The sequence below is a fragment of the Benincasa hispida genome, chromosome 7 (genome assembly GCF_027475165.1).
Source record: "Benincasa hispida cultivar pf3 chromosome 7, pf3_genome.v1.1, whole genome shotgun sequence".
NCBI classification, from domain to species: Eukaryota; Viridiplantae; Streptophyta; class Magnoliopsida; order Cucurbitales; family Cucurbitaceae; genus Benincasa; species Benincasa hispida.
In genome coordinates this window covers 32001607-32026470 of record NC_143484.1, presented here as the reverse complement: position 1 = coordinate 32026470, position 24864 = coordinate 32001607, and the positions used below count along the sequence as shown (strand labels likewise).

General features: G+C 33.7%; 2 protein-coding genes across 4 annotated transcripts; one reads left to right on the top strand and one right to left on the bottom strand.

Moving 5' to 3' along the window:
* The first annotated feature begins 6208 nt into the window (after window positions 1-6208).
* On the top strand, window positions 6209-13379 carry CPD (Cytochrome P450 superfamily protein). Of its 3 annotated transcripts, none has more exons than XM_039035904.2 (9): window positions 6209-7026; window positions 7610-7759; window positions 8176-8421; window positions 12268-12357; window positions 12458-12536; window positions 12649-12758; window positions 12887-13014; window positions 13098-13234; window positions 13332-13379. In XM_039035904.2, the coding sequence occupies exons 1-8, from the start codon at window positions 6331-6333 to the stop codon at window positions 13222-13224; spliced, it is 1626 nt and encodes a 541-aa protein (XP_038891832.1). In that variant the 5' UTR covers window positions 6209-6330; the 3' UTR covers window positions 13225-13234; window positions 13332-13379. The 3 variants fall into 3 exon arrangements, with proteins under 3 accessions (XP_038891832.1, XP_038891833.1, XP_038891831.1); XM_039035905.2 differs by having other exon boundaries at window positions 13098-13244; XM_039035903.2 differs by having other exon boundaries at window positions 13098-13379.
* On the bottom strand, window positions 13254-24511 carry MOS7 (nuclear pore complex protein-like protein). Its single transcript, XM_039035901.2, has 9 exons — window positions 24044-24511; window positions 23747-23901; window positions 23423-23545; window positions 18107-18251; window positions 17487-17548; window positions 16583-16796; window positions 15446-16387; window positions 15069-15318; window positions 13254-13875 (listed from the first exon to the last, which is right to left on the bottom strand). Exons 1-9 carry the CDS (start codon window positions 24344-24346, stop codon window positions 13610-13612), a joined length of 2460 nt encoding a protein of 819 aa, XP_038891829.1. The 5' UTR covers window positions 24347-24511; the 3' UTR covers window positions 13254-13609.
* Between the last annotated feature and the right edge of the window lie 353 nt (window positions 24512-24864).

Sequence of the window (24864 nt, the reverse complement as noted above, 5' to 3'; positions counted from 1 at the left end):
AGTGATTTATAATTAATTATTTTTACTAATTTCAAATAAATCAAAATCAATTAAATAAAATTATTCTTCTACCAAAATTCTATTAAAGTATAAAAAGATTACATATTTTTTTCTAAAATAAGCAGAAATAGATGAAGATGAGAAGATAAAAAATACTTCTGCATATATTAATGAAAAACCGCATCTATTTATTTTCTTGAATCTAAACAACTTTTATACATGTATGAAAATTATGCATTAATAGCTTTTAAAACGAAATCTTAATAGTGGGTAAATTACAAAAATTATTTAGAATTTTAATTTATAAAATTATTTAGAATTTTTAATGACACCACTCTTAAATTTAGGAATATAATCAATTTTTTAGTTTTTTTTGAAAAAAAAATTTCAAGTTTTGAGATAATATTGTTTTAGTGGTCCACCCATGAAAAAGTCCCACGTGCTTTACACATACATTTTCAAAGCACATATTACAAATACGATAATTTGAGCATAACTTAAATGGTTTAACTTATAATATTCTTCATTGGATTTTTTGTGTGTTCAATTTAAAATTTTACCTCTTATTTAGTATGTAATATTTCTTTAAAAGAAATGACCAGACAAATACATTATTATACATAGTGAAATTGATTCTACTTTTTAAGTATAGTTTCTTTTAACTTTGAAGATATATAATTTATCTTAAACTAAATTTGTAAAAAATAGTTTTGCAAAATCAATCTCTCCCCAATTCTTTTTTCTTTTTTTTTTAATTTAAAATAAAAATTTGAATCTCTAACTTTTTGATTAAGGACATATATATATGTTTGACTATTTCTATTATGTTCAAGTTGACATATAATTTGACTCTATAGAAGGGGTGAGCATCGGTCGGTCAGAGTCAATTTTCTCTCTCCTCTCCGACCGATCGACTTCGATTCAATTGATCGACTTGATTTTTCGATCTATCATGTTCATCCTTACTCTACGGTATTTACATATTAATGATAAAATCCTATATAGTTGGTATCATATATGAATAGGACGAAAAAATTTGTAACAATATAGGATCATATCACCATTTCAAATACATTGAATGTATACAGAGTTTTTTTTTTTTTTTTTTCCTGAAAACCCATAAGGTAGAAGAAGATACCAAAAATGCCAATATTATCATCCAATGGTGTAAAAACAGAAGGCAGAGAGAAGGATATAATGTCAGTCAAAATAGAGCAGAAGCTATAGAGCTGCCATTGATGAAGATTTTAGCTTCACAATAGACTTCCCCCCCTTAGGCCTGCAAATTCTAATAAACCATACAAAAAAATTTACAATTTATTGTTTTTATTTTATTTTAAGAAAAAGGTAAAATTTTAATAAATTGGTAATTCTCAAAAGAAGTGTTCCAAAACAACTGACCTGCCTGATGGGTGGTATACAGCATCACCTACTACTAAATAACATGCATTAACATGTGATTTTATTTATTAATCATTCTTTGTTTGTTCCTCTCCATTAAAATATAGAATCTTCCACACACTATACTGACATATATTCCTTTTGATTTTGAGAGAGAATAAAAGTGGAGAGAGGGGTTGGGTTAATAAACATATATATTGTATTCAATTATATATTGGGTTCTTAAAAGAATGTTGGAAAGATAATTGATAAAATATTTGAAAAAGGTAATATATGTCTTATTTACTAACTTAGGTTAAAAAAAAATTAAGGTTTATATTATATAAATTTAATTTATAAATATTTTGCATGAGTGTCGATCTAAACATGGTTTAACTTGTCAAATGATCAATACTTTCAACCTAACAGTTGACAATCAAATTTTATTCTTTTCTTGTTGAATTAGAAAAAAAAAATTGCATTAGTCCCTAAGTTTTATATTACAAAAAAAAATTAAAAGAATATTTGTTGGTCCCTAGACTATGATGAAAGTAGTAATTTGGTAGTTGAACTTTAGTTGTAATGATTTAGTCACTGTACTTTTCAAATGATTTGTAACACAATTTAGTCCCTAATTTTATTAAATAACAACTTAGTTCATGTGCTATACATTTGTAACGATTAGAGAATTTGGTAAACTGATTAGAGATCAGATTTTTGGGAATTTAATGAAATTTCTTAACATTTAAATTTAAAAACTGATTAGTGATTAGATTTTTTATAATCTATAAAGAATAGGTCATTATGTAGTAAAAATTGATGCTTAGTTATGATGAGTTTTTCATAATAGAGAATAATTTGTTATAAATTTTAAATTATGAAGTATAAGGTCCCGTTTGATAACCATTTTGTTCTTGGTTCTTTGTTTTTGAAAAGTAAGTTTATAAGCACTACTTCCACCTTCATATTTCTTCATTTGTTAGCTATGTTTTACCAATGGTTGAAAAAACCAAGCCAAACTTTGAAAATTTAAAAAAAAAAAAAAAAATAGCTTTTAAAAATTTGTTTTTGTTTTTAAAATTTGGCTAAGAATTCAATCATTGCATTTAGAAAAGATGTAAATTATTATAAGAAATGAGAAGAAATAAGTTTACTATTTTAAAAACAAAAAACGAAAAAACGAAATGGATACAAAACAGGACATGAATTACTATAGAGTTCATAATTTGAAAGTACGAAAACTAAATTGTTATAAATCATTCACTGAGTTGTCACTTGCCCCTAGGGCATAAAAGTATTTTTCAACTAAAAAAACATTTTGACAAGTGATTTACATTAAGTGGATGATTTAAAAAATAATAATAATAAAAAATAAAAAAAATAAAACCCTTGAAATGACTTGTTGCATTCAAAATTTATAGAAGAAGCATTAAAAGAATAGAAATGGGGGGGAAGGACCAAGAAGGATTTAAACCAAAATAAAATAGCATGAGTTTTCTCATTTGTTTATTTAATTTTTTGGGTTGGTTTGAATGTGGGTAAGAACTAAGAAAGTTTGATGTTTTTCCTATTGTGGGAAACCATGTGATTGAACATGGCATAAATCAAAACACACTATGGTTCAAATCAACCCCTATCATTGCATCACACCCCTCTTTCATTTTCTTTTAATTTATTGTTTGGTTTGATTTTACAATTTTGCAACACTAAAAAGGAATTTAGGGGAGAGTCTTTGAATTATATCTTTCTTTTTTACAATATGTGAAATTGGATTACCGATATCAAAGTTGATAGTATAAGTTCATGTCAATTGAGTCACGTTCATGTTATTATATGTTTCTTATAAATTATTTAAAATATTATTTTGTAATATGATCTAAGTATAGAAAGTTGTTTGAGAAGATATTAATTTTTAATTTTTTTATTATTCTATTATAATTTACTTCAAAGATGGTACATTTAAGTCGATGCATTTTTCTTATTTGCTGAAAAATATAATTTTAAATCATTTTAAAATTAGGATGAAATATTGTTTCTATTCTTTTGCCTTAAAATTATTTTAAAAAACTATACAACCAAACATGTTTTCTTGTCTTCAAAAATAGAATTATATAAATATATAATAAACCCCAAGAGTGTATTATCCCTTTTATAGCACCTTAAATTTTGTTCTTAATGTAATTTCAATATTTTCTAGTATTAGAGGGCATTTTTTGAATTTTGAAAATTCAAAATGTAATTATTGTGATTTTAGAAATTCACCCGAGATTGTGTTTCATTCGGATTCACCAGAGGTTGTGTTTCCTTCGGAATCCACCAGAGGTAGTGCTTTCCCTCGGGATCCACCAGAGGTAGTGCTTTTTTCGGAATCCACCAAAGGTGGTGTTTCCCTTGAGATCCACCAGAGGTAGTGCTTTGCTTCGGGATCCGCCAGAGGTGGTGGGTCCTACGGGACTTACTAGAGGTAGTGGGTATACTTAACTACAGTAGGATAAAAATCAATTTTTCATGTATGTATATGTCCTATGAGGACTAGAGAAGTTTATATGTTTTCACCAAAGGTAGGCATTTAGAGGACATAGATTCCTAGCCTGATCCCAGTAGTGGGTTTACTTACTGAGTATTTTATACTCATCCTTTCTCATGTTTATGTTCCAGGTAAGGGTAGGGACGTGCCGGTGAACGACAAGAGGAATCCATGAACGAGCTACTGGGGACCATTTTTAATGCTTCCGCTCATGTTTTCAGAGTTCTTTTATGTTTTTAACTTTCGGTCTTGACATTTGAAACTTATCGTTTGAGATTTGTTTTTAGACTTATTTATTTTCATTTATGACTTATGGGTACTTTATCATTTGATTTTACTATCTGAATTCAATGAAAATCTTTTAAGTTACCTTATTTATTTAACATTTATTTCACTATAAAAGGATGTCGTTTTAACTTCCATGCATGCATGTATTTAGTAATGACCTAGCTTGAGTCCTAGGAAGTCGGGTCGTTACACCTTTTATTTTTAAAGACATCAAATTAACTTTCTACCAAAAAATGAAAAGTATGCTTAATTAGATGATATTGACCATCCTAAAACCAATATGATAAACTTGGTTGATTTTGAATGAGTTATACATATCTAGTCTCTAAACTTTATTTCTAAATTTTTTATTAGATTTCATTAATACAATTTAAAATATTATAAATGTGTGTGACCGTCCAGTAACCCAAATTTTAATTTAACCGGTTTATGCATATGCACTCAATCAATAGGTCAAATATTCAAATTCTTCCACCTTTAAATGATATTGAACTAAAAAAACATGTGATCTTATAACACCTCGAGTTTAAGAGGGGTGCATGAATGAATTGATATCACATCCAAATGAGAGGGATCTTGAGGATATGAAAATATAGTTAAGAAAGACTTAAAAAGAATTGGAAGTTCCTACTTATACCAATAAGGTGCATCTTCCTTTTTGGTTGCCAATCATAGGAACTTCATAGTTAAACATGTTTAGCTTGGAGCAATTCTATGTTAGATGACTTTTTAGAAATTTTCCTAAGAAACATGTGAGTGAGGACAAAATATGTTGAAATAACTTGTGTTGGTTTATGGATATAGTTTACGATCTTGAAAGCAATTAAAGGCAAGCAAGAATGATGTAGTCAAATTGTAGGCAATGAAGGGAATGCTGGGACAAATTAGGTATTGAATCTTGGACCTAGGGCATAACAAATCTCATATATGATTTCATATATTGGTAAATCTTTATAACTATATGGCATTCGATAGGGTAAACTTTAGGTTAACAAATGAGACACCTTGTTTTAAGTGTTAGTGTTAGACAACGTTCTACTTTCACAACGTGGAACAAAAAAAAAAGATATCGTCATTTGCTGGAAATTCATTAACTTAAACATAACTCAATTGATTAATGAATAAAATTCCTTTAGAAAGGTCAAAAGTTTAAACCTCTTCATACTACACTAAGATAAAAAATATGTATAGACATATATATGAAAATCAATTCAACATGAACCTAAAATCGAAACAAATATAAAAGCTCTAAACCGATTAGATGAAAAAAAAAAAAAAAAAAAAAAGGTTGAATCATGACCCATCGAAGAAAAGAGGGGTTAAATCGTGTACAACGTACATAATTTTATTGTACATCTTACCTAACCATATATTAATGTACTATAATTTAGATGTGATAAATATTAGGGGTGAGCATAAAGGCACCAAAAATCGATTAAACAGATCAAAATCCGATTGAACTAAGGTTGGTCGCTCGATTTTCCTATAAAAAAATTTTGGAAAACCAATGGACCGATCAATATATAGAAATATTTTTAAAATAAATTTCTAGAAAATAAGTATAAAAGTAAGCCCACTACCATCAATCAAGCCCCAAGCATGTTGCCTTAGTATTGATTTATTATTTTTCTTTTTTATGTTGCTTATATTTCAAATTCACTACATGATTGATTTAATTTTTTTTTTTATAAAAATGATTAATTTAAATTTTAAAAAGTTGCAAATTATGTTAACCTAACAAGAACACTTTATTCATTCATATTTCATTTTCATTCATTTTGATTTTACTTGCAAAAAAAAAATTAAAAAAACAAATGACCGTCGGTTGGATTTCACACACTTTTTTGATTGGTTTTGGTGACAAAATTGACACCAATGTATCAATGCACATCATAATAAATACGACCCTAATTTTGTTAATAGTTTGTTAATCCAACCTACTTTTTGTAATTTGTTTTAAAAAGAAATTACTTAAAGAGTTTTTATCTTCTTAAAGAAAAGTTGCATAAAAAAAGCTGTCAGATACAAAAATATCCGACATTCATTTTCTCTCTCACAATTTTCCAAACCAAAAAAAAAAAAAAAAAAAAAAAAAAAATTCCTCCTCTTTTCTTCTTTCCTTCTTTCTTAGGTTTATGAGTAATACCACCCGTGTGCCTCTGTCTCATCCCCATTTTTTCCCCTTGAAAACAACAATTCCCCTCTCTCTCTCTCTCTCTAAAATTCCCATTTTTTATTTATATCCCCCCCATCTCTCCCTATTTCCTCTAAAACCCATTTCCCCAAATTCAATTTCAATTCAGTCCCCCATGGCTTTCTTCTCCTTCATCTTCTTCCTCTTTTCCTCTGTTTTAGCTTCTTCTCTGTTTCTCTTCCTCCGCCCCACCAGATTCCGCCGTGTACGGCTGCCGCCGGGGACACTCGGCCTTCCCTTGATCGGAGAGACCCTTCAACTCATCTCCGCCTACAAGACCGAGAACCCCGAACCCTTCATCGACGAGCGGGTCCGGAGATTTGGACCGGTTTTTACGACCCATTTGTTTGGTGAACCGACAGTTTTCTCGGCCGACTGGGAAACAAACCGGTTCATTCTTCAGAATGAAGAGAAGCTTTTTGAGTGTAGTTACCCCGGTTCGATTTCTAATCTTCTTGGGAAGCATTCTTTGTTGCTTATGAAAGGGAGTTTACATAAAAGAATGCATTCTTTGACTATGAGCTTTGGGAATTCTTCTATTATTAAAGACCATCTTTTGGTCGATGTGGACCGGTTAATTCGGCTCAATTTGGACTCTTGGACCGGCCGGATCTTCCTCATGGAAGAAGCTAAAAAGGTATACACAATAATACTATTTCTTTTATTTCTTTCTTTCTTTTTTTCTTTTTTTCTTTTTTAAATTTTTATTTTTCTTCTTTACTGTTGAATTGGCCACCCCACTTCACTCTCAAAATTCTCATTTTAAAAAAAAAATTAACCATTCTTTTCAAAACTTGAGAACATAATTCAACGGTTAAAATATCTATTCATTCAAAAAATTACTCAAAATAATGATTCAAGTATTATTTTTTATTTCTAAGATTTGAATTTCCACTCTCACATTCACCGAGTTGATGTTAGCGCGTCAACTCGGATAATGAGTAGGGAGTGCATGTTAGCAAATTTATTTTAATTCCTTAAAATTCCCTAGCGCATGTTAGCAACAAAAACAAAAACTAAAAAAGGAAGGAAAAAAAAAAGCCTATAATTCTGTTTGCAGTACAGATCATGCAAGCTTTTTTTAAAAAAAAAATTATTCTTTCGGCCGTTCCTTTTATTATTATGTTTTTTGTTGTTGTATTGTATATTAAAATAGATTGTTTATTATTAATATTAATTTAATGAAAAAATTGATGATTTTTCTTTTAAAAAAAATTCAGATAACATTTGAGTTAGCAGTGAAGCAATTGATGAGCTTTGATCGTTGCGAATGGACTCAAAATCTCATGAAAGAATATCTTCTTGTCATTGAAGGATTTTTTACCGTCCCTCTCCCTCTATTCTCCTCCACTTACCGCCGTGCCATCCAGGTAAAAAAAACTTTTTTTTAACCTCATTTCAATTTTAATTGACATGTATTATTCTACCATGATTAGAGATCAAATTCTAGTAAAATAATACTGACCTATTTGATTGGGGTACTAGAAATTTTTGGTGGATTTCATATTATTATTACAGTACTAGAAATTTTTTTATTTAACCTTTTTTTAGAGGGGAGAAAAAATTTAGTACTTTGATAGTACATTATCTCGTTCTATAATTCTTTAAAAAAATGTCACTATCATATAAATTATGATACCGTGATCTTAATTAATACGGAAGAAATTGGTAGTACTTTAGTAGTATTACTCCTTTCATAATTGCATCATATTTTATAGGAATATTACTATTGTAGTACTTTATAATAAATTAATGACGAGTGATTAACTTAAGTTTTTGGGTTAAGGCACGGAGGAAGGTGGCGGAGCAATTGGGGACGGTGGTAAGGGAGAGGCGGAAAGAGAGCGAGAACGGGATAAGGAAGAAAGACATGCTCGGAGCGCTGCTCGCCGGAGAAGACGCCCTCTCCGACGAGCAAATAGTAGATTTCTTACTGGCTTTATTGGTGGCGGGATATGAAACGACGTCAACTACCATGACGCTGGCCGTTAAGTTTCTGACGGAGACGCCGCTGGCTTTGGCCCAATTACAGGTCACTTTCCGGCCACCTTATTTATTATTATTATTATTTTTTTGGTGTGTGTGTGTGTTTTTTTTTAAATAATGGGAAAGTAATGATCCAATAGTGGGGCTGAAAATTGCAAAATCCATGGCTTTTTTTTTTCTTTTTCTTTTCTTTCTTTCAATCTCAACCTCATATCCATTATCACAAATTCCATGCTTTTTTCTTTTTTTTAAAAAAAATTGTGTGTTTTTAATGATTATTATTTTTTAGAACACATTTTTAGATGGATTTTTATATACATCTACTCTTAATTTCTTTTTAAAAAAAAAATTTGAATTTTTCTCATATTTGTGATTTTATTGACTTTAATCGGTTTTTAATTTTTTTTTTTAATAAAAAGTTGTAATTTTTTTGTCGATAGCGGCATGATTTAGCTTATCGGACAAGCTCTACTACTTCTAATTAATGTTTTTGGGTTCATCTAAAAAGATTAGTATCTTGCCTAATATATTAGGTTAACTTGTAAAAGATTATTTATACCTTAATTAGTTAAGAGACTATTTAAGAGGTTGTATTGTAATTAGGATTACTGTAAATCAGAATAGTATTGAAATGAGTGAGAAATTGAGAGTAGAACGGAAATGGGATCATGAAGTATGTTAACGGTGGGAAAGAGAGTTGAGAGTTGAGTTAAAAATTGTGGGAACAAATAAGTTTGGTATTACAAACCGAGTCCAAAATGTTCAATCCAAACATGGGTTTTGAATTACATTACAAACTCATTCCATTATGGTCTCCAAACAACCTCTAAGGCCCTGGAATAGGATGGGTTTAGAATGGAATGTAATCCAAAATCCATATTTGGGTTGAGCGTTTTAGACCCGATTTATAATACTCAACTCATTGTTTCCACCGTTTTCAATCCAACTCTTTTTCTCACAATTTTCAACTTCACGATTTCATCTCTATTCCACCTTCGATATCTCATGCATTTCATCACTCCTCTTATTCTCAATAATCTTGATTACATTTCAATCTCTGTTCCAATCGTCCAATTGGTGAGTTTATAAATGAGTAAAAATGAATTAGAAAGAATAAAAATATAAGGTTGAAAAACATTTATTGTGTTTAAAAAAAAACATTTATTATTTGAAAATAAATTGAAGTCTAGATTCCACCCTAATTGCCTAAAATTCTCAAACCCTAGATCCTACTTGGATATTGTCATTTTTTTTTTATCATTGTCATTGTTTTTTGTATTTCTTTAATGCTATACACGTGCCACTCTCCTAAGATTTATTTTTCCAATGAGCTTTTATTATATTTTATTTTAATATTTTAAAAATGTCTTTCGCTTTACTATTCTTACTCTTGATTAAACATAAAATCAAATTTAAAAAAACATTTTTTTTAGAAAAAGAATAGTTAAGAATTAAGTGTTTAATTAAGAAATATCTAATTTAGAAAAAAAAATTTAAAAATATTTTCAAATATAGAAAAATATCACAGTCTATCATTAAAAAAAACTAAAACTAAAGTATTTAACAACAAATTATTTTAATATGTAGTTTTATACTCTAAAAGTGATTTTTAAATATTTTGTAGAGTAAAAGAACTTTTTTTTTAGTGGTTTTGATTTTTTTCCCCCTAAAAATAGTATTTCTATTCCAATACTCTTGAAAGATACTTTCAAGTTTCAATTATGTCAAGAGTGCATTAAAGTGAAAGATATTCATTATCAAACAAGGAGTTAAAAGAAAGTAAAAGAAATAAAAAAAAAATTTCAGTTCGCCTCAAACAAGCAAAGATTTAACATGAATGTATTTAAAAAAAAAATTGTTTGGAAGTTAAGAAGTTACCTAGCATAGGTTTTTAATTATGATTTTTATTTATCTCTAAATTCGATAAAATTCTTCGAAATTCTGTCAATTTAGTCATGAAAGCTTTCTTCTTCTTTTGTTTTTACCTAAAAGAGAGATTTTAAATTATTCTCTTTTTTGGAGTCTTAAATTACCGATTAACTCAAAAATTTAAGTTGATGGATGAATTATATTAGATAGAGTAACGAATAACGAAAAACCATACTATGTTTAAATGAACGTAAAATACGTTTGACCTGCTAAACCTAGAATTGAGATTAAAAGCTAGGTTAAATTTGTAGTGTTGTCTAAAGTGACAACAACCCTATAGGTCTTTTATCTTCTTCTTCTTTTTTTTTTTCTTTTTTTTTTTGGTTTTCTTCATCATTATATTGACTTAGTGCATGAAAAAACAAACCCAAAAAAAAAAAAAGGAAAAAAAGGGTCAAAAAGTGAAAGTGAAGAGGGAGAAGAAAGTACATAAAATAGCAGAAAGGTAGAAAGCAGTAAGAAACCTTACACTTACACTTACACCCCTCTTGTCCCTTTGTCCAATGGACAATATCATTTTCTTTCTTTTTTTATATATATATTTTAATAATATAATAATAATTATTAAGAAAACTACCTAATTTATCTTTAAATTTGAAGTTTAATTTCTATTTGGTTTCTGATTTAACGACGTACATTTTTAACCTCAATTTTTCATCAAATATTTATTTTCAATATTTTATGTTCACGTTTATATTAATTAATTTAAAAGAATTAAAAATATTATAACTAATTAAGTTTGACATTTTTCATCATTATTAAAACAATTTTTTTCTCATTATTTTAAATTATAAGATTGTTGATAGCAGAATGTAGCTAATGGATGTTTATAATGATATTTTGTCATATTTGTAAATAAATTGATTTATTTTTTTGTTTGAAAATAAATTTAATAATAAAAATAATCTTGAAAATAAAAATAAAAGCCAGCTCTGTGCTGTTTTTTCTTCTTTTTTCTCTGAGCACGCTTTGAACTTTGACCACTCTGTCTTGTCCGTTTTTGAAATGACCAAATTTATTTTTATTTTTATTTTTATTTTATCCTCTTTTTTGTGTGGGGAGATGTATGAGTTGTAAAGTGGGGTCCACACACCACGTGGGACCCCCTTTAGGGATTTGATCATACGGTGCAAATTCCTTCTCCACCAACCCTACCCTACACCCTCCCCTACCCTATAACTTCTTCAAATATTTGATACCTAGTATTTCCATCTCATTCCTCTTTCTGCCCCTCACGTGCCCTTTTGCTTACTTTCTCTACGTTTTAGTTTTTAGTATAGTTTCTATTCATTTCTAACTATCTTAAAACATTTTAAGAAACGTCTGGTGTAATGAATAAAGTTATTTAATTATTGAACCTACAGTATAAAGAATTAATATAAGTCATAGAATTGTTGTTTTTTAATTGTGAGGCCTACAAATTTTTTGGATCAAACAAGGAGTAAAACTAACAACTTTACTCTCTCAAACTCATACTTCTTGGGCTAAACATAATCTTAGGGTTTAGGGTCGTCTCAAACAACTTACTTTTTTGCTAATGCACATTTTAACTAATTTGTGTTTTGTTTTACTCGTTTAGGTTCTTCTTGTTTGACGTAGTTTTTCATAGTTGTGTGACTAATTGGATAAAAATAACATAAGACCTTTTTTTTATAAAATAAACAAATAAGGTTATACTATATTTGTTTTTAGAATTTGGTTTAAAATTTAAATGTTTCTTTACAAAAGAAGAAAATTATTGAAAAGAATTACAATTTTCATATACTAAAAAAGTAAACCAAATTGTTATCAAGTGAGATATTACTTCCACTCGAACCTAAACTATAAAGACCAATACAAAACTTTCAAGGACCGAATCAAAAATTAAGTTCGAATCATTGGGTACCTTGGTAATTTTGATATTGTTATTATTGTGTTTTGAGCATAATGTTGATTAAAAAGTAGTGGGTGGTTTGGTGGACAGGAAGAGCATGAGCAAATCAAAGCAAGAATGAAGGAATCACACCAACACCTCCAATGGAATGATTACAAGTCCATGCCTTTCACCCAATGTGTGAGTATATTCCCAAAATTTAAAATTTAAAAATAAAATTCATTACTTTTTCTCCTTTTATTTTGTTTAAAGGTTTTTTTTTTTTTTTTTTTTGGGTTAGGTTGTGAATGAAACATTAAGAGTTGCCAACATAATCAGTGGTGTATTTAGGAGGACAATGACAGACGTAAATATCAAAGGTAACTAATGCTTTACTATTACACTTTTTTTTATTCAACGAGATTGAAATCTCTAATCTTTTAGTTAAGGACATGTCTTATATGTACATGATAAGGAAGAATTTTGATGTAGGTTATACGATTCCGAAGGGATGGAAGATTTTTGCATCATTTCGCGCAGTACATTTGGACCATGAGCATTTTAAAGATGCTCGCTCTTTTAACCCATGGAGATGGCAAAAGGTACAATCTAATCAACATGTTTCCTACTGTCAATACACCAATGTCAAATCTCAATCCTCCCAAACATCATCTCTTTTTCACTTTCTATGTCTATCCCATTTGCTAACTTAATCTCTTTAACCCAGCAGAATAGCTCAGGGTCAACAACGTTAAATGCATTTACACCGTTCGGTGGAGGTCCGAGATTATGCCCAGGATACGAGCTTGCCAGAGTAGAACTCTCTGTTTTTCTTCATCATCTTGTCACCCAGTTCAGGTATTCATCTATCTCTGCCTTAAAACACAGTTTAAAATATACCACTTTAATAAGATCAATAATGTAATCCATCAACATTTCAGTTGGGTTCCAGCAGAAGATGATAAGTTAGTATTTTTTCCAACGACAAGAACACAGAAGCGCTATCCTATCATTGTGACGCGTAAGAACGAAACTACACAATGTCAAGACGGTCATGCAGACACATGAAGGAAAGCGAGTTGAGTCAGGTTTCAATATGTAGAGAAGTGTAATCTTTCGCTTAATCTTGTATGAATAAGATCATATGCTAAAGTAATGAGTTTTATAATACACAGAATATGGAGCTACTCAATAGTACAGCCAATGAATTACCAATACAAAAACTATAAATATCACTTCTTCTCTCAGCCCCTCTCCAAGAGCGCCAATTTTCAGACCAATCAAACATTATCTTCAACCTACATATCTTCTGGTCAGATGTTCTCCAGGCTTCAAAATTCAGATGATTTGACTTGAGTCTGCAGAATTTGGGGGGTTTGAGGCAGGCTTCTTTACAGAAATAGTCAGAGATATCATTCCATTGCACACATTCAAGTACAGAGAAGAGAAGATATCAGCATATTTTCCTCTCTTTGCTTTGTATTGTAGATTCAACTAGCTTAACCTTTTTAGTGTTCTCAGCATTGAGGAGGGAGAGTTTCTCAAGCGATGATTTGAGTTGGGAGATCTGAGAGCTTTGGATATAAGTGTTTCTCCTGTACATTTTTTGTTGTTGGTTCACTAGATTGTTGTTCTTAGAATTTGTGAACCTCCTTAGTCTTGCAGTTAGTGTATCAATCGAAGTATGCAATGCGTCCAACTCAATATCTGTAAAGTGGTCTGGAGGCAACAAAGTATCACTTTGTTAAGAATTAAAAAGCCGTTATAATATAAAATGTGAACTCCACCCCAATCATAAATCAACTGGTTAAGGCATATATCTCTTATTAGTCAAAGTACACCAAGACTAAGGGATAATATCTGACAGTGTCAAAAGGAGAGCAATAAGTCAATTTACAACTTAACAGAACTTGATCCAACTAAAACTATGAAAATCAACTGGTTAAGGCATATATTTCTGATTAGTCAAAATACACCAAGACTGAGAAGGATAATATGTCACAGCATTGCACTATCAAAAGAAGAGCAATAAGTCAATTTCAACTAGCAGAACTTGATCCAACTAAAACCATGAGTGTCTTCAGCTCCCTCATACACAACTCAGCTAATCTAACAAGACAACCGTCTAAACTCTAGATATCGATAAATATCTAAATAGTTACTCTTCAAAGGCCTGATTTCTAACAAATATTATTCATTAATCGATGATACAAGTTAACTGAAGAATTCAATTGTTCTGGTTTTATATTTAGCCGAGCCTAAATCTACTTTATGCACTAAGCGAATATAAGAGTGACTTTGTTAAAAGTCCATTTTGTTTTCTGAATATTCAAGATTATCATACTTTAGTCTATTTCAATGCATTAACTTAGAATAATAATAATAATAAACTCTTAAAAATTGATTATTTTGGTCCTTCCCTTCCTTTTACTTTTAAGAAATTCATAATGGGTGTTACTATTAAAATGTGTTAACATGATCATGTATTCAATTAAAAAAAATAATTTAAAAAGATAACATGAACATACATCCAAGCCACATAGGTTGAAGACAAATACCGGATAAGTGCATAATAAGTGGCAAAATAATTACGCAAAAATAAATGGTTACTTTTAATTCCAAGGGCTAAAAAAGACGAGCAAATCTAAAATTTCGGAAGTCCAAAATGCGGTTAAAACTCATTTTTTTCTATAAATACTTTCGTAAGAAGCACTAATTGCATTTACATGTTTCATTTAAAAAAAAAAATGTTTAATCACGTAACCAAACAGTTAGAAAACTTTGAAAAAGTAATTATAGTTGGCTAAAAAAATACTTTTCACCTTTCCAAAAGCCATATCAAATATTTTAATTAGTCTAAAAAAAGTCAACCAAGTAAACAAATTTAAGTAACTTGAGTGAGAATTTATTACCAAGTGTCGATTTGAACTCTCTTTCCGCTTTGGACAACGGCTTTTTGTGAGCCCCTGGCAAGTTCTTCAACTGATGTATCCGCTCTTCCAGGACATTGTGCAGTTTGATTGCACGTTCTATCCTGTCGTCCAATAATTGCTGTTTCCCCTCTACTTTTATGAGCTTCTGTTGTGCCTCTTTTAAACGAGTTTGCTGATCGTCAATTAACCTCTTCAACTTGGGCTCATGCTGCTTGAGCTCGTAGTACACCTACACGGAGTTAGAAGAGAGGAAAGAGGGGGGAACTTTAGATGTTACACCCATGGAGTGCTAGACTAACAAAATTATCTTAAGTAGTTGATTAACATTACATAGCTCTGAAGTAAATTGCAATTACCGCATGCGCATACTCCACGTAATTTTCATGGAAGAGCTTGAAATACTGATGAAGCATGGACCGTCCTTCAATGGAATCAGCAGTCACAGAACGCATAGTTGATGATGACTGAGGAAGGAGAACCACCTTAGGTCCGCCAAGAAGATCTTTGCTTATAATTTCAGATCTTTCACTTTCATTTTTCTCTCCTGTTCCTGCTGCAGCTGATTTTCCCTCATCTAGGAAATTGCTAACCTGAACTGGGACTAGAAGGTTCCAAGTCTTCATCTCTAGAACAATGCACTCTTGAGAAAGGGTAACTCCCAGAATCCAAGAATATCCTAATGAATCAGATAATGAGGCAAAACCACAAAGTGGAGAAGGGTTGGAAGTGTCTCCCTGGCAGGCATTCAGAACAGGATGCACAGAGGGAGTTCTCATGGTCTGGTTCTGTCCTTTGCTTTGACTAGTGAATGGGAGAAAATGCAATATAATCGAGTCTATACCTCCATTATGAAGAGCATAAATTCTTTGATCCATAAGTTTATCAACAAACATTGTTATAAGAGAATCTTTCTCCATTTTCTTTGGAAGGGCTAGATCTACGATAGCCAGTCTCAGCAAAGGGGGCGGGAGCCCCAACCAAACAGTATGATCAAGTGGTTGATCAAGCTTCACCTTGGAGAGCTTCCCTGTAACCACTTCACATATCATGGCAAGACCGAGAATATTGTCATTCGGATCAACACGTACACGTGGGGGACAACCAAGATTCCAGACAGGTTGAATTTCGTCTGCAAGGGCATCAATCTGCAGTTGCCCACCACTCCACGCTGTCACAAGAACAGAGTCTTTGCTGATTAGATTATATAATAAACTTACTGCACGGCCTTCACATTCTGCACCTTTAATTGATACATCTTCTTCATCTCCATCATCATTACACGCTCTCCTCAAAGGCCCCTGGAAGACCATATCATGTGAAAATTAAGGATTCCAAAACCCGGTCCTGAGAGTATATTGCAACCCATGCACATGCCATACCACTAAAATTTTGCACATTCTTAATATACATACATACACACACAAACACACACATATATATAAATGGTTGTCAACTACCAACTGCATTCATCGAAAATGTCTCATGTGTCATACCTGCATTGCAAGTGACGCATCAAATAAAGCACAAGGATGGGCTACTATCACATATGCGTCCCCTCCATCTGTTGCTTGGACTAAATTTGGAAAAGTTTCTTCCAACCAAGAAATTGCAAGACCGGAATTACTGACAGCTGTTGGATTGGCTGATTTGAGCCCATAGGACTGAGCATCGTTATAAATCTCCAATATAGATTCACACTTGTAAACACTGTTGAGGATAAAGCAATCACTTAAGGGGTGTTTGGGGTAAGGAATTGGCTATTATAGTTAGGTTATAATAGTGTGTGTTTGGGGTGTAGATTATTTTAGTTTGGGTTATAATAGTATGTGTTTGAGGTGTAAACTATTTGAATTTGATAAGGAAATAGTAAACACTGTAGCAAAGAATAAAAAAATGATGAAGGTAAAATAGTAAAAACTGTAGTAAATAGTAAATACTGTAGCAAATGGGGGGTTTTGAAATAGTGTTGAACCGTAACTAATTGGGACTACAAAATAGTATTTATTGTAGTAAGAGGTGGTTATTATAGTCTTAGGACAATCCTTGCCCCAAATGCCCCCCCTTAGAGATGGTAATATACATAGTTCTACTTCTATCCATTAATTGTAGGCCTTATGCTAAGAAACTAGAAGGCTCTAATCAGAACATTTTAGTAGGCTGTAGGGTAAGGAGATTTTCTTGGAATGCAAAAGTGTACGCTCAACCCATTAGTTATGACCAGATGATGGGGGAAAATATCCTTTCTGAATCTCACCTCGACATATTTTTCGAGTAATAAATATTTGAAGTATGAAAACCCAAGAAATAAGTCTGTCTCTGGTAAATGGTAATTGTAATTGAGTGTTCATGATATCCAAAAGTCAATTAAAGAAAGGAGAGATGTGATCAATTGAGTACCTTCTAAATGGAACAACTGGGCAAAGGATGTAAATTGAACCATCACTGAATAAAACAAACACCTGCAGATATAGTACGTAAGCTTTTATAATCATATAGTGGTCCTTAAACTGTTTAACAGATAAATCTTAGCCACCCACAAAGGTATAAAAGAAGAAAGCAACAGTTTTTCATGCATTGAGAAGTAGTAGTACTAACATCACAATCTTACTCGAACAGGATATGTTCATAGGATGTACAATTATGTCCGTGAGTTCTAACTTCTAAGAAGTAGTACTGACGTTAGATTTCAGATCCTACACATTAAGGTTACTGAAATACTCCTAATGCCTACAAGTCGATACATAGCACGATATTTAAATTTAATTTGGCTTGAGAGCATAGTAGAGCGCCAAATGAACAGAGCACAAAAAATTAGGAGAGGATATTGCTAAAAGGTCACAAAGAAAAGGTTTGAACTTCTAATTCATGTTTTTTTAATTCTTGGTTGAAGAACTTCTAATTTATATATCTGGGCAAGAAAAAAAGGGAAAGGTACCAAGATAAATTTTCATCATTATAAACAGAAAATATTATATCATCCAAATTTGAGATTTCAAATTTCTAATTAATAAACTTACACTGAACTTGTCCCACAAATGGTCTTCCCCAAATGAAAAATCAACAGGGCAGATTGACGTGGCATTTTTAGATTGACCAGGTTCCACTGGCTGTAGATAATATTCTTGCTCTGGTTGCACAATATCTGAAGACAAATTGAAAAGCCTGAAACGAAAATGAGTTATACAATAAAGCACGATGGTTAATCAACCAGACACCTTGGAGCAAACCTACACAAATTTCATGATCTGAGATATCAGTATTTTTTTTTTTTCTTCTGCAGTGTGTTTGAGGGGGAAGATAAGCAGTATCCACCTCTCCATAGACAAATTTTATATTTAATGATTTGCAAAATGCTATAAATAGTTTTTCGAATGCAATTGAACGAGAAAAAGAGAGTCCACTTAAGACAGGTGATAAATCGTTCATAAGCCTCAAAACAAATTATTAACAAAAATTGTACTTCCATTCCTAGTTGACTAGCAGTAACAAGATTTTGTCAATGTTCTGTGAGACCCCTATCATGAAGGTCTATGGGAGGAAGGGGGCAAGAAAGGAATTTTGCAAATAAGAGAGGGGGAGGGGGGACCAGCAGTGGGACCACTTGATCACCAGACCGTTGGAGAGGCGCGTCTGAAGGAATTGGTGGATCGTGGGAGCGGGGACCAGCTGAAGGGTATTTATTAGTAGGGTTTTAGGAATGAAGGGTAGGATGGTTTTTTAGAGCAATATGTCACGCGGTCACTGCTTTCAAGCAGCTTGGCGTGCAGCACTTGGGTGATTCTTATGCTTAAGATACTCCAAGTAAGCCTTTATAGAGGTTTGAGAATGAGTATGGCACTTAGGAAGTCGAGAGGGACAAGAGAAGGTAGACACACATGAGTTTGGGAATGAGTGTATTGTTTTGAGAGCTTGTTGCTTGGTGGTTGTACAAATGAGCCCTTGGGGCTATTTATAGGATGGTTCTCACGACCTAAGCCCCCTTAAAGTCGGCCATGGCCCTTTCTAGACACTTCCAAGGTGTCTTGACATGTCCCTAGGCCATTCTAGGCCCTTCCATACACTTCCAAGTACATACATGGCCCTTCTAGACAATTCTAGACCATTACGGAGAAATCTAAAGTATGTACATTTGAAGAGGTGTTGGGACGTGCAAGGACGTGCGTGTGCAGCATTGTGCACATGCCTGAGCGACCGCATCTGTGGGGCGCGTGCAAGGACGTGCGCACGCTTGTGCCTGAGGGGCGTGCACGCCTGTCGCACGAGCCCTGCATTGAAATGGTTTACGTCACTAGATCATTCTAAGTTGCCTGTGGGCCATGCAGGTATTGCCACTCGTGTGCGTCTGGACTCACACACTCTAGACAAGGGCACGCGCTTGGCCGCGCGTCCGTGGGCTTCCTTGGCCTTGCACGAGGCCTTGCCTCTCCTGGGCGTGTGCGCGCACATGGGCGCTGTCCTTGGCACCTGTCTTGCCCAGTTGCCTTGCCACACCCTCGTATGTCGGCACTTGGGCATATGGGCGCCCTGACCAAGGCCACCGTGTTAGCCTTGCCTCTTTTTGGGATGCCTTCCGATGGGCCTTGACTCCCTCTTGGCCATGCTATTGGAGTCTCATGCCCCTTCGTGGCGCAATTTGAAAAACGATTTTTGTGGGGCGTGACAAATAGCTCATTTAGGAGAGACGGCTCTCTCGAATAGCCAAAGTATCTTTCTTTGTTATTTTGTTTCCTCTGTTATTCATCTTTTATTTCTCTGAACTTGTGACCTTTGTTACCTTTGTAATATCCTTGAGACTTTGGGATATTTGTTTATATATAATAGTCACCTCAAGGGAGAAGGATATACTCTGTTTTGGTGTGATTACTGGCTTTGGTTATGTATTCTTGTGTATTTTCTGTGTGCAGAAATTTAGATACCTAACATTTGGTATCAGAGCACGTTAAAATCTGGGACGAACACGTGCAATGGCTCAGAAATAGCTGAAAGAACAAATGGAAGAGGCAGAGAAGGAGATGATCGGAATCAAGGAAAGGCTGCTAATGATGAACAAGACCTTGGAAAAGTTGTCAGGCAATATGAAAGAAATGTCGAGCGGAAAAGGGAAGGAGGCAAGTATTGTGGCCGTGGAAAGTTCAAGGGTGAAAAAGGCCGGAGAAAGTGAAGAAGAGTCTTACAAACAAAAGACTTGGTTGCCAGCTCCGAGAAAGGAAGGTACAAGAAGATTGAGATGCCAATGTTTAATAGGGAGAACTCGAACGCGTGGATTTTTCGAGCTAAGCGGTATTTCGAAATACATGAACTAACTAATGAGGAAAAGATAAGAGTGTCTGTGATTAGCTTCGGGCAAGATGAAGGGGACTGGTATCAATGGGATAACAACCGGCAGAAGTTCGTAAGTTGGGAGGAGTTCAAAGACCGACTGCTAGATAGGTTTCGCATATTGACAGAGGAGACGTTATCCTGGTTATGGAACTTGAAGATGGAAACCACGATGGCGAACTATCGGAAAAGATTTGAAATCGCAACCGCGCCAATCTCTAAAGCGGCTGAGAACATACTCAAAATGACCTTTTCTGAAGGACTTCATCCGATGATCAAGGGTGAGGTGATCAGTCAAAGACCGGTGAGCTTAGATGAAATAATTGGAGAGGCCCAGTTAATGGAGTACAAGGACATCATGATCCAATTGTCGCTGGAGGAATTAAAGAGGAGCGGCCCAACTGAGGGCCAGGCCCAAGGGAGCAGTAGCAAGTCCTTTAGCAATGGAATTTTGAAACCTGGAGGTCGTTACCCAGACCAAACAATGATGAAGAATGTGATGATTCCGAAGAAAGGGGGGATGGGGAAGCGAAACCCTCCAGTGAAAAGACTATCCGATGCGGAGTTTCAAGCTCGATGCGAAGAGGGATCATGTTATCGTTGCGATGAGAAATACTCGGCAGGCCACAAATGTAAAGTGAAAGAGCAGTGGGAATGAATGTTGTTGATTGCTGGAGAAGAGGTCGACGAGGAAAATCTTGCATGCGAAACGAAAGAGAACGCAAAGGAAGGAATGAGAGGAGAGGAGACAATGAAGTTAGCACTGCACACAGTGCTAGGGTTCTCGACACCAAAAACCATGAAGGTAAAGGGAACCGTCGAAGAAAGGAGGTGGTAGTGATGATCAATTGCGACGCCACCCATAATTTCATTCACCAAAGGGTTGTAGATCAACTAGGACTCCCATTAACGAAAACCACAAACTACGGCGTGGTGATAGGGAACGGCAAGGTCATGAAAGGAAAGGGGGTGTGCAAAGTCGTTAGTTTGATACTCCCGACAATGAATGTGACAGCAGATTTCTTACCTCTGGACATGGGTAATGTGGATGTGATTGTTGTGGTCACATTCAAAGGATTCCACTGGGGTTGACTGGCCTTGTATGACGATTACATTCACAAAAGGAGAAAGGAAGGTTACCATAAAAGGTGAAGACATGGGAAGAAGAAGATCAAGGGTTCCTCGTTGAGTTGCAAAGTCTACAAATAGACAGCAAAGTCGAAGGGGAAAATAGTGAATCAGAGGGAAGACCGAGACTATTAGATCGCGATATCAAAGACCGGGTTGAGGAATTCGAAGATGTATTTTAGGTCCCAAATGGGTTACCACCTAGATGGAGGGTTGATCACTGAAGCACTCTAAAGGAGGGGCAAGACCCCATTAATATCCAACCGTATAAACATGCCCACATTCAGAAGGAAGAGATTGAGCGTTTGGTGAATGATATGTTGACATCAGGGATAATGCGACCAAGTAACAACTCGTTCTCTAGTCTAGTCCTATTTGTTAGAAATAAGGATGGAAGGCGGAGGTTCTGTGTAGATTGTAGACGTCTGAATAATGCCACCATCCTAGACAAATTCTCGATGCCGGTTATTGAAGAGTTGTTAGATGAGTTACATGGCTCGACGGTGTACTCTAAGCTGGATTTGGTGTGATTACTGGCCTTGGTTAGGTATTCTTGTGTATTTTATGTGTGTAGGAATTTAGATACCTAACATGTTCACAGCAACCATGGAAAACAAGAGAAGCCACAAGAAGCCAGCAATAGCTCTAAAATAAGAATAATTGAAAAATTAAGGCCCCATTTGGTAACCATTTCGTTTTTTAGAGGTGGAAGTAGATAACAAATGAAGAAATTTAGAGGTGGAAAGTAGATAACAAATGAAGAAATTTAGAGGTGGAAGTAGTGTCTATATGCTTAATTTTCAAAAACTAAAACTAAAAACCAAATGATTACCAAACGGGGTCTAAATGTTTTTCCTATAAGGTTGTGTAAGTTGAATCCTAGCCTAGTTAAATTTTAACTTAGTCGCACAAAGACTAATACACCCAAAATTACCAAGTTCTATACATGTAAGTGCTTGAAAGGGGAAAGCCACGTAATGACTAAAGGACGAGCATGAGTCTTTGGAATTTTGTGGGGTCCAAAGAATATCGTTAGTTAGAGAGAGAGTTGTGAGGTGAGTTTTGCTCGGGCTTTAAGCAAATGGTATCAGTTTCAAGAGTCATATTTTGAAATTTTTTATTGTGTTGGGAGAATTGGGGAGTACTAGAATCTCCTTTGATTTAACCAATCCATTCATCAATAAATTGAGCCTCACTAAAGTCCTGAGCCAATTTTAGTCCATGACGTTCTATATTTATTTTATTTTGTTTTTCATACTTTCAAGTACATAGATTTCATCCATTCTAAACTTCACAGAAAGTTCTGTTTTGGTCTTTGGCATTGAATTTCCATATTGCAAACGAAAAATATGAAAGATATTGATGCAGCGGAAAAGTATTCAAGTCAAGCCCATGGCTAAACAAGGGAAATTCGTCCTTAATTCAGAGAACATTCTCCAAGAACACAAGTTCTATATTAAAATGAATGATCAAAAACTTCCTATTATAACTCTAAATTGGCTATTTATAGCCTTACAATAAAATAACATAATTAAGTAATTAAATCTAATTAAATACTAGTTGATCTAAATTAACAACTAAACAAATATTATACTAAAACATACTAATTATCCTATGATTATCCTCATCAGATATATGACATTACATGGACATTGTTATGAATCTACATATTGAAATATTTGACAGGAATCGATACAATAATTCAAGCAGCAAAACAAGATTTCAAACCTCTAAAAAGACATTAATATGGTGAAGACCTATATCTGGACCTCAATGATTATTCTCATATCGCCTTGTAAGAACCAAAAAATCCCTAAATAAGGATTCAAAATGAAATTGCACTAGTTATAGTTGCATAAAATGTCTTTACTCAGGAAACATAATACCTGAAAACAGAATCAGATGAAAGGACACCAAGATGGAAGTTACTATATGGGTGCCAAGAAACTTGAAGCGTGCGTATGACATCATGGCCACCACAGTAGATTTGCGGACCAACTTTAACAGTCCTGTAACACAAATTGACAGCTTCATTCAGGAAGAACTAAGTGGAAAACATGTTATGAGTATGACACTCTTTCACACGTTTTACATAAAATGGGAAACAAATGAACAAAACGTATGAATCTTTTGCAACTTAACATAAACAAAATCTACAACAGATGGAAGCAAAACTAAAAGCATTAACTCAGCTGTTGCCTCTTCCTCACCTACAAATGACTGTGTTGTCATCTCTAGTAGAACTATGACCATAAAGGTACATTATGCCCAACCCGCCTGAACCCACAAGGGCCAATGCCGATCCATTCTGATTGATAGAAATCTTATGCACCAAAAAATCAAGTTGCACATCCGGTCGCAACACCTGTTTAAAGCAATTGAAATTATGAAAAAATGCCAGAGAAATGGGAGAAAACATAACACAGAACACTTATGAGCAAAAGGGTTTGCTCCTTTTCAAACACTTGTTACATAAAAAAGAGAAAAAAGAGGAAAGTAGAACTGACTTTAGAAGGAGAAGCGGCGAGGACGGAGGTGGGTTCGGGTTCTCCGAGGCGGATGGAAATCCGGTGCAAGCAGAGTTTGGTGGAGTCCCAGAAATAGAGACGAGAGGCGCCGTCGGACACCAGAAGGTTTCTAAGAGGCGGAGGAACAGAACCGCCATAATTGGCGGCGGAGGCGGAGGCGGAGGCAGCGGCGGGAGTGAAAACGGGGTGGGTCTTGAGAGGAACCCAATCAACATCCCGTTTTGGAGTTAGAGATCGAGGTGGATCAGAATCAGCTTCGTTCAGGTCGAAATTGTACCTCATTGTTGTTTGGGACTGTTGCTAATTGCTATCGCCGATTTTGATTTTGATTCCGGCGAATGCTTCGTCCCAAACTGAAGCCGCAGTGACCTCTATTTTTGGGTGGGAGGTGTCTGCTTCAAACGTCGTCGTTTCAGAATAATATTCTATTTCATGTTCCGAGATTTCATTTTTAACCGATATCCACTTACATTTCTACCGATCACGAATTTTACAAAATTTATTTATATTATTAAGTTGCTTTTACTCTCCAACTAAGTTTTGATATTGTTATTACTATTCAAATTCATATTTTTTACTAAATAGATTACATTTTTTATATTTAAAAAGTATTTATAAAAGATATTAGGGATATTTATAAATATTAATATCCACCTCAAACCCTTTCATTTACAGATATAGACATATCAATAGATATTTTCATCCTTGATTTAATTATAAAAATATCCAGATTGCCTATTAAACACATATTTAATGAAAATTTGAATACATAAAACAAAATTCAAATTATCTAACTCTAA